The sequence below is a fragment of the Nicotiana tomentosiformis genome, chromosome 2 (assembly GCF_000390325.3).
Source record: "Nicotiana tomentosiformis chromosome 2, ASM39032v3, whole genome shotgun sequence".
In the NCBI taxonomy this organism is placed as follows: domain Eukaryota; kingdom Viridiplantae; phylum Streptophyta; class Magnoliopsida; order Solanales; family Solanaceae; genus Nicotiana; species Nicotiana tomentosiformis.
The window spans coordinates 167,907,742-167,918,655 of NC_090813.1; the positions used below are offsets into that span (position 1 = coordinate 167,907,742).

Consider the following 10,914-nt stretch of genomic DNA (forward strand, 5'->3'; position numbering starts at 1 on the left):
GTGGGACTCTAAGAGCATCAAACTAAGGTTAGGGGGGGGGGGGGAGTGTGTGTGTGAGCCAACGAGCATGCTTCAACCACTTAAGGATAGCAAATGTTGTTCCACCACTTGATTGTTGTGGTTAGTGAATGAAAACATGAGCACAATTCGCTATCTGCAATAATCAGTATGCTTATGGATAAACTCCTACCAGAAATACGATATCATGACATAACGACCTCTGAATTAGATTACTTTCCCTTAAACAACTATGCCAGACCACCTTAATCGTGATTCAAAATGTTTGACATAGATCCAATATCAAAGGAACTACACTTCTCATACCGGGATCAACTCAAATAAATAAACAAAAAACAATTTGATGGGCTTTGTGATAAGGCACGGGAGAAAATATGTTATTGTTATTAGATGATAAATACAATACAAGAGGTCCATATTTATAGCTATACACTACAAGGAGATATTACTCCTCTTCCAATGTGGGACAAGACTACACTATACATACTAACACTCCCCCTCAAGCCGGTGTATACACATCATATGTACCGAGCTTGTTACACATGTAGCTAATACGAGAACCAGTAAGAGACTTAGTGAAAATATCTGCTAGTTGATCATTCGACTTTACAAACTTTGTAACAATATCGCCTGAAAGTATTTTTTCTCTGACAAGTGACAGTCGATCTCAATGTGTTTAGTCCTCTCATGGAACACCGGATTTGACACAATATGAAGAGCAGCTTGGTTATCAGACACTAGTTCCATCTTGCTGATTTCTCCGAACTTTAACTCCTTGAGCAACTCCTTGACCCAAACTAACTCACACGTCGCCATAGCCATGGCCCGATATTCGTCTTCAGCGCTAGATCGAGCAACTACATTCTGTTTCTTGCTCTTCCACGAGACCAAGTTACCTCCTACTAGAACACAATATCCAGACGTAGAACGTCTATCAAAAGGTGATCCTGCCCAATCAGCATCTGTGTACCCAACAATCTGCCTCGTGGCCTCGATCCTCGAATAGTAATCCTTTGCCTGGAGCTGACTTTATATACCGAAGAATGCGAACAACTGCATCCCAGTGACTATCACAGAGAGAATCCATAAACTGACTTACAACACTCACCGGAAAAGAAATGTCAGGTCTAGTCACTGTGAGGCAATTCAATTTGCCAACCAACCTCCTATATCTCGTAGGGTCTCTAAGAGGCTCCCCATGTCCAGGCAGAAGCTTAGCATTCGGATCCATAGGAGAGTCAATAGATCTGCAACCCATCATTCCAGTCTCATCAAGAATGTCTAAGGCATACTTCCGCTGTGAAATAACAATACCTGAGCTAGACTGAGCGACCTCAATACCTAGAAAATACTTCAATCTGCCCAGATCCTTAGTTTGGAAGTGGTGAAAGAGATGTTGCTTCAGATTAGTAATACCATCCTGATCATTGCCAGTAATAACAATATCATCAAACCACTAGATAAATACACAGATTAGGAGCAGAATGCCGATAAAACACAGAGTGATCAGCCTCACTACGAGTCATGCCGAACTCCTGAATAATTGTGCTGAACTTACCAAACCAAGCTCGAGGGACTGTTTCAAAACATATAGTGACCTGCGCAATCTGCACACACAACCATGAAACTCCCCCTGAGCAACAAAACCAGGTGGTTGCTCCATATAAACTTCTTCCTCAAGATCACCGTGGAGAAAAGCATTCTTAACGTCTAACTGATAAAGAGGCCAATGACGTACAGCAGCCATGGACAAAAAGAGATGAACAGATGCTACTTTAGCCACGGGAGAGAAAGTATCACTATAATCAAGCCCAAAAATCTGAGTATATCCTTTTGCAACAAGACGAGCCTTAAGCCGATCAACCTGGCCATCCGGGCCGACTTTGACTGCATAAACCCAACGACAACCAACAGTAGACTTACCTGCATGTGTTTGAAAATTACATAAACAAAAATGAAATTTTAAGCTACCATGAACAAAAAGGTAGCATGAATCCAGCACGCTGGTACGCCTCAAATGCAAAGCTCCATATTCATAGTGGGGATTATGATTAAGTGCGGATCGTACACCTTTGCGGAGTGCAATTGGTTGACTAAGAGGAGACAAGTCCGCAGTAGGTGCAGAATCTGATGCGGGGCGTGAATCACCTGGGCCTGATGCTGGATGTGGACGACGATGATAAGTCAAGAGTGGTGGAGCTGCAGAAGGTTGAACTGAATTATGTGGAGGAACTGGAGCTATATGTAGTGGAGCTACAACTGGAGCTGTAGGTGGTGGAACTGGAGCTATAGATAGTGGAGCTACAACTGGATCTGTAGGTGGTGCAGCTGGAGTGACTGAATCTCCAAAAGATGAAACTGGTAGTACCTCAGAAATATCTAAGTGATGACCTGAACTTGTGAAGTATGATTGGGTTTCAAAGAAGGTAACATCAACGGACATAAGGTACCGCTGGAGGTCAGGAGAGTAGCATCGATACCCCTTTTGTGTTCTCGAGAAACCCAGAAATACGCACTTAAGAGCACGGGAGCTAACTTATCTGTTCCTGGAGTAAGGTTATGGACAAAACAAGTGCTTCCAAAGATACGGGGTGGAAGAGAGAACAAAGGTAAGTGGGAAAACATGACAGAGAATCGAACTTGATTCTGGATAGCTGAAGATGGCATACGATTAATAAGATAGCAAGATGTAAGAACTGCATCCCCCCAAAAACGCAACGGAGCATGATTGTATGAGTAGGGTACGAGCAGTTTCAATAAGATGTCTATTCTTTCTTTCAGCTACCCCATTTTGATGAGATGTGTACGGACAAGATGTTTGATGAATAATCCCATGAGATTTCATAAACTGCTGAAATGGGGAAGACAAATACTCTCGGGCATTATCACTACGAAATGTGCGAATAGAAACCCCAAATTGATATTGAATTTCAGCGTGGAAGGTCTGGAAAATAGAAAACAGCTCATATCGATTTTTTATCAAAAATATCCAAGTGCACCCGGAAGAATCATCAATGAAACTGACAAAGTAGCGGAATCCCAAGGTGGAACTGACCCGACTAGGACCCCAAACATCTGAATGGACTAAAGTAAAAGGTGACTCTGCTCGATTATCAAGACGCCGAGGAAATGGGAGCGAGTATGCTTACCGAGCTGACATGACTCGCACTCTAGAGCTGACAAGTGAGATAAACCAGATACCATTTTCTGAAGTTTTGACAAACTGGATGTCCCAACCGTTTATGTAATAAATCTGGTGAATCAGTAACAGGACAAGTTGTAAAAGGAAGACAAGATGTGAGTCCATGTAATTTAGCAAGGATAAGGTAATAAAGTTCGTTTGATTCACGCTTGGTACCAATGATCCGCCCCGTACTGCGTTCCTGTATAAAAACATGGTCATCAAGAAATAAAACAATGCATTTAAGTGATTTGGCTAAGCGACTAACAACTATGAGATTAAAAGGACTATTGGGAACATAAAGGACTGAATCTAAAGGTAAGGAAGGAAGTGGGCTTGCTTGACCTATTGCAGTTGCCATGGTTTGAGACCCATTGGCCATTCTGACTTTTGGAAGAGATTGAGAATACGAAATAGTAGTGAAAAGAGATTTGTTACCAGAAATATGATCTGATGCACCTGAATAAATGACCCAAGACTCAGAGGATGAAGATTGGGAGAAACAAGTCACGCTATTACCTGTTTGAACAACAGAAGCTATCTCAGATGATGTCTGCTTACATGCTTTGTATTGAAGGAACTCAATATAATCTGCTAAAGAAACCATCCGACTATTCAAAGCATCGGTTCCCATGTCGCTACGAGATGTCTGTTTACATGCTTTGTACTGAAGGAACTCAATATAATCTGCTAAACTCAATACGCCGGGAACACTGTAGCTCACAGAAAAATTCAAAGTGGTCGGAATGAAACAAAACCAGTAAGGGTAGGATCGGAATTACCAGGCGATCCTACTGTTCAACTGGAACTTTTTCAAAATCTGGCCGGAACAGTGCTCACACGCCGGCTCGTGGGTCAGATCTAGCCGGAAAAAATTTTCTTTTCCAGGCGCATGAACGCGTGTTTTCCGGTGGGGTTGACTGGGGTTTGGTCGCCGAAGCCTGAGGAGTCTTGTGGTGGTGTTGGTTTTTGCACAACACCAACAGAAAGTGATTTGCTTACGGACAGCCTTCTAAGTCGCCGAAAAATTGCACGGCGAAGAGGTCTTTCTTCCCGGAAGTCGCTGGAATGATGCACAGCGACGGGTTTCTCACTACTGCTCTGATACCATGTGAGAAGGCACGGGAGAAAATATGTTATTGATATTAGATGATAAATACAAAAAGGAGATATTACTCCTCTTCCAATGTTGGACAAGACTACACTATACATACTAATAGGCTTTATAACAAGAGTTGTGGTAATTGATATGTGAAGCCATCTAATTTTCTACTCTTTGTCCCGGTATCTTTCCTTAACTATAAATATGATGAACAATTCCGGATCTCCAAAACTAGTGCTCCACTTTTGTTGTTCAACTACATGATAATATGTTCAAACATCAAAAGTTGGACCAGATGATAGAGGAGATGATAAATGATCTTGAAATCACAGTGTCAAAGTTTCTCATACCTAAGGACAATAATAAATACATGAAGCCAAAAAATGCTACTTGGAACTGTTAGTTTATTTGACTCATGCCACACTTAAACTTTTTCACATATCTAAGGTGCTCTTTAACTGAAAACAGAAACAAGCAGCGAAAGCAAAGAATCCAATTGTATAAGAAAGTCGCGGTGGCTGGTACAAGTATCATCTTTACAAAACTTCAAGTGATAATTAACCAGTTAACCATCTACAATGATTAGTTCTAAAAACTTTCCTATCGTACGGAAATGCCTTATTTTGTTTTTCTAGAATCAAATAGGGAATGTCTTATTGACGAAGTAAAATTTAGAGCGTTCAACTCCCCTCCCATCACCCTGCCCCTTTTTAAAGAAAAACTGCAGGCGTTTACAACAATGTACTTGCCTCCTATAAGTTTTTAAGAACAGTGAAAAACTTCAGTAGTTTTATTTGAGCAGCAGAGTCAAAATTTGAGTTTTAAGACACATTTATATAGGGAACGAATGATTCCAGACAACATAACATTTGACTCTATGTTCCCAAAGTATATGCAAGTTTTCCTCATCTCTTTTCCTATTAACGTTTTTACTTTTTAGGAGATAAGGTACTAGAAGGAACATTAATACATTAAGAGAAGGAATTGACATCGGCAATGAAAAAAAAGATGAGGAAAAAATTCTTGATACTTCCAGTAGTAAGCAATGAATGCACTAAATTTGAAATCAGCCATATTCAAGGGTGTCCATTGCAGTTATCAAGGGCGAAAATCGTAAAAAAGCTCTAAGGTTCGCTGGGCTTTAAGCGCAAAGCACTAATAAAGTGTGGGTTTTAATGAAGAAAGGCGCAATGGAGGAAAAATACAAAGATGTATGTGTAGTCCTAGACTAATAAGTATAAGCATGAATAACATATATATGGATAAAGAAAATGAAATAGATAACGATAAAGTGATCAATTGTTTAGTGTCACCTCTTCAAGATTACGCTCATTTGCATGGAAAAGTATGCATTAGAGCATTGATGACAACACTGAAGCGCCTGCTAAGCGACGCGAAGCGCTCAGCATGTTTTGCGCCTCGCTTCAAAGTGCGCCTTTGACAACAGCGCATTGCTCTTGCTTACACAATATCAGAAGACAACTGAAGTTCAACATTACCTAAATAATCAAGAAACTAAAAAGACCATTGAACATAATCCATCAGAATACATCTACACCCTACAAGCTAATTTGCTCTTATGCAGTTTTCATCTCCAAAATCATCATGGAGGGATGCTGGAGAATCAGATCCCACCTCCTGCTTAGCTACTTCACAACAGTAAAACTCTGAGACATTTATAAATCTCAAACAGAAAATCCTCTATTAAATTTTGTACACAGGTCCTCTTTCACTTAGAAAGTTGAAACATATATAAAATAGTAAGGCACCTATCACAGATATTTACATTAACAAACTAAAACCAAGATAAACAGCAGGTGAAAAGCCAATCCAGGGTTTTCTAAATCAATACCATAACCGATTGCTTCTATTCATATCGCAGCTAAATGCTACTCTATCAATATCGTAGCTAAAAGCTACTCCATTAATTCTTGAAAGCAAAAACCTCTTCACAGATTTAAGAGCTTACCAGATTTGGACTACGATGAAACGAGGTTTCATTGATAAATGATGAAACTCTTTAAAGAGTTCAAGTACCTTTAGATAAGGTTAGACTCCCACATATTCCTTAGCTTGAATTTGCTCCAGATAAAAGTTTTCAAAGAGCTAGAGTTTACTTGGTTTTTAAGTCAATAAAACAGTTCTACACCAACGCAACATGCACGGCTCCTTATATTTCTTTTTCTTGTTAAGGAAAAAAAAAACATTTTTTAGAAAGCCTGACTCCTTATATTTCTGAGCATACTAAAAAGGAATTTTTAAATTCAGCAGGGAGGAAAAGTTTTTGCACAGAAGGGAAAAGCAGTAATAGAAGAACGTACTGAATGAGTTCAGCTTGTGATGGCACATACTCGAGCAGCCGTTTCAATGACAGAGTTGACCGCAGCTTAGCTGCAAGTTCCTATCAAAGATTAACCGTATATCTTACCTTAAGTACAAAGATGCTGTGTTTTAAGTAGAAAGATGCTGTAAGCTTCTAATCTTACTTTATGAAAAAGAAGATGATGTAAATTTAAATAGAAAGATGCATCCCATGTAAATTGAAAGGTGAAGCTACAAGGACAGACAAAATAACTGCATATCACACCGTTGCATATCAAGGACACTGTCATACTTAAATTAGCAAACCTGATCCAACAATATCTTTAGGATTTGATGTTTTTGGTTCTAAAAGCACGGGTTCTGGAAATTCAAGTTTGATGATTACTTCGGAACCCTTAATGGGATGTTCAAACTACTTAGCATGGGCTTCTTCTGTTGAGTTGTGGTGCAAGGGTCAAGGTGTTCAAGATCACCTAACCAAGAAGGCTAGTGATGGAGATGAAAAGGCCAAAGCACTCTGGGAGAAAATTGATGTTGTATTATGTCCTTTGTTTCGTCCATTCCAGACATTTAAAGTTGAAAAGAATTCTTTTTCAAAAACATGCATGTAATTTAAAGCTTATAATCAGATGAAAACCGCAAATAACAACAGGCTATGGAAGACAAATGTCAAAAGCATCCTTTTGATCCCAATAATGATCTTCAATTCCTACCATAACCATCAAGGCTAGCACAGAGAATTTATACCCTCAAGATCGTACTTTCATCTTAGATTACCTTTTTTGAGCCAAAACCTACCTTAGATTCTTGGTGTTTCTAGACATCCACTCTAAACAAGTGTGAATTTATTTACTTCCTTTCTGGGGGTAAAGCACAATCAATATCGGTCCTTATCAACTAGTAATTCTTCTTTTTTAATAAGCTTATCAACTAGATTCTTCAAAATCCGAGTAACAACTAATATCTCCAAACATAAAATGGAAAGGGCATGCTAATGTAGCAGTGACATACAGAAGACTCACAAAGCAACAAGCCAAGACCACAGAACATTGACTAAATAAAAAAGTTGATTTAATTCAGGGTCCATCAAATTCTTTATAACTTCGGTAAAACTGAAGCCGCATCTAGGTATGTGTAATGAACATCCAAGCCGCACAAACAAAGCATAAACTTCTGTCTGTGGCGTATCACAGAAAAGCTCTCAAATTGGTCGGCCACGAGAAATTAGAGAGGACTCAACTCAGAAGCTTGATTATTCCCTCAAGTTCGGTAGGGAATTTAGAGTAATCTACAAGTGTTTAAAGTATGGTAAGTATAAATTATGAATCAAATCATAATCAAATTCCAAATAAAATCAATTTCCAATTAATAGTAACTCTCCCACAGTTTTACCACTCCTCAAGTTAGAGCATACATATCATAAAGTCCAAGCTTGTTACAAATGTATTGAATCCAAGGTCCTCTACGGATTTAGTAGGAACATCTGCTAACTTGTCCTCAAGCTGACAAAGCTTGTGGCTATGCATCCGGGGTCAATCCATATGCCCCACAAGTTTTTACATACACTTAAACACGTTTCATTAATTAAAATGAGCCAATTGGTTGATGTTTATGTGTTAATAATTGATTATGACGTTTGAATATTGAAGTGGATGTTGATTTGGGTGGTGGAAGTGAGTTGGAGGTGACACGGGTGAATATCATAGCGAAAAGGAAACTTATGAAATTAAAAAGTTGGACCAGCTACAGGTTGATCATGCTACCACGTGAAGGCCACAGGTGGGTCACACTATAGCGTGCCAGCATGACCCACCTCGTGGAACATGATCTAGGATGAGGGAGTTCACACGGCGAGGCAAAACACCTGAGGGCCACTGAGTGGCCAATGCATGAAGCCCATGTGGTAGGCTGACCATGTCATGAATGGCGAGGCCACACGATGTGAAGAAGAGACTTTAACCATGTGAGAGCACCATTGCTGACTGGTATCAGGCCTTAGCACTATAAAAGCTGAGAGTCGAGATTTTGTTCCCAATTCTCGAAGTTTTGAGCAAGGACGCAACTTCTATAAAGAATTTTCCCCAAAACTTGATCCAACAAAAAGGTGAGATCATTAAGTCATTTGGATTATTTAATGCTCATTAATGTGAATCTTAACCTCCAAAAACATATGATTTTGCCTAGAAACCCAAATTCCACAAAGTTTCTTCAAAAATCAAGAAGTTGGGTTTTTGATACCTTGAGGTAATTTCACTTTCTTGGGCTTGTTGTATGAGCTATAATAATATAGGTAGATGATATATGGTGGAGTTTGGTCATTGTTTAAAGGTTGAGATGATACTCACTTGGGGGGGATTTATGGAGGTTGTTATGATGTAATGTTGAATCCAAATAGTGGTTTGGTGCATTAAATGGTATTGAATAATCATAAATGGTATTAATGACCTAAAGGCGGGATGGGAATAGAATGGTTGAATCAAGACGTCACCCTAGGTTATGGTTGGATGGCCTAGAGCCAAATTCCAATAGTTGACTTGGATTCCTTAATCGTTGAATGGCATGAGTAGAGAGATTAGAGAGGATTCAACTCAAAAGTTTGATTATTCCTTTGAGCTTGGCTGGGAATATATAGCAACTACAAGTTCTTACAGTGTGGTAAGTGTGTAATTACAAATAAATCAGTCAAATCAATCCTAACTAACGGTAAATCTTGTACAACCTTAACAAGTTACAAGCCAAACTCATCTAATTTTTATTTTAATATAGCAAATAACATCTCATTGAATCACACGAAGTTGGTGTTGAAACTACAAACTAGGTTTAGATAACAATAGTATCATCATCGAAAATAACGAAACATAAATCCACATGATAGGATACAACATTTACGTCAGAAGCTTAAACTCAATACAGGAAAGTGATCAAGGAAAAATTATAACATTTTTGCCAAATTTATGAAGCTGAATTAGAAAAGGAAAATAGAATGATAAAGAAAATAGTTTTTGGATACTGTTTTCTTCTAGTTGAAACAAAACTTAATTCCATAATTTAATCTATTAGTTGCTTGTGATAGTTAGCAGAATGAGAAAAGTAAAGCATGTTCTTACCCTCTTTGCAGATTGAAGCTTCTCAGTGGAATCCCTAAAAGTATGGTCCAAAAGGTTTCCCTCTTTGCCTCTTTGCAGTAGTTGGTCAAACTCATCAACCTTAGTTTGCAATGTAGCATGTTCACATTGGAGTTCAGATTCTTGTGCCTAAAAGAGAGAGTGAATCCCGGTATTAATTAATTGCAGATTGATAAACATCACCGAAATCCAGAAATCAAATATTGTTCCATTCCGATAGAGTAGCTTCTTACCACTTCTTCCATTATATTATTATTATTACTCTTTCTGAATATTCCAATGGTACCTCCTGCAAATTTTATACAACAGCCATTGGGACTCAAAAGTAAGATCAAACGCTAAATCAAGGAGATCAATGGAATGGTGATAGGATTACTTACCCCTCTCTCTCTCTCCCTTGCAATTCTCTCTTCTCTCTATGTCGAGACGAGTTTATCTCCGAAAAACACGAAGAGACCTTTTAAAATCTTTCTAACAAACCTTTTTTTAAAATAAGAATGCCTGCGATGCTTATAAACTATGGGCGTTTAACGAGGGAACTGGAACGGGCTTGGACGGGCCTGACGGCTTTTAGCGAGCTATACTTTTTCACATTTTTTTTTTTCGTCTGGGTTCGGGTTTAGTGGGCTATTAGTGGGCCTTAGAATTTTCTTTTTTTTTAAAGCAAATTTTATTTTTCTTATTCAATGTTATTGATACTTAAGTGTTTGAAAACTTTTAAGGCTTAGAATTAAACTTTGAAGTTTAAAGTTTTAAATTTAAAATTTGAATTTTATAATTTTAAAATTGAAATTTGAAAGTAAGTGGCTACAAAAAATTATTTAATAAGACCAATTGGCAATATGTAAGGATCAAGCTCCGAAGACTTTCATTTGATATTTTTATTGAATAATATATAATACTTCAAATTAAGTCGCAAGTTCTTTTTTGATTTTGTTATTTTTGAACTTGCAAATTAAAAATTTACGACAATTATAAAAAATATAAAAAAAATTAGTACATCACATGCTTTGCATTATTTTTGTAAGTTCATCCATGTCAACATGAGGTTCTTGGTTTCCGGCATTGGTTGAATCATCACCATAAACCATTATATCTCCAATTTCTTGGTCCTCCGCTTCATCTACCTCATCACGCCCTTGATTTCATCGTTATGATCTTATCCA

At 38.2% G+C, this 10,914-nt stretch overlaps 1 protein-coding gene across 9 annotated transcripts in view; it reads right to left on the reverse strand.

The window, feature by feature from the left end:
- The window catches only part of LOC104110603 (uncharacterized), a 30,269-nt gene extending 20,009 nt beyond the window's left edge, over positions 1–10,260 (reverse strand). For 7 of the 9 annotated variants that reach the window (XM_070196304.1, XM_070196301.1, XM_070196309.1 and 4 more), the window contains exons 1-4: positions 10,125–10,260; positions 9,982–10,037; positions 9,731–9,877; positions 6,623–6,702 (exon numbers count right to left, since the gene is read on the reverse strand). In XM_070196304.1, coding sequence (XP_070052405.1) covers positions 6,623–6,702; positions 9,731–9,877; positions 9,982–9,993 — 239 coding nt within the window. In that variant the 5' untranslated portion in view covers positions 9,994–10,037; positions 10,125–10,260. The remainder of the gene's footprint in view (positions 1–6,622; positions 6,703–9,730; positions 9,878–9,981; positions 10,038–10,124) is intronic. The other 2 variants (XM_070196302.1, XM_070196305.1) reach the window with 2 other exon arrangements.
- Positions 10,261–10,914: the final 654 nt, after the last annotated feature.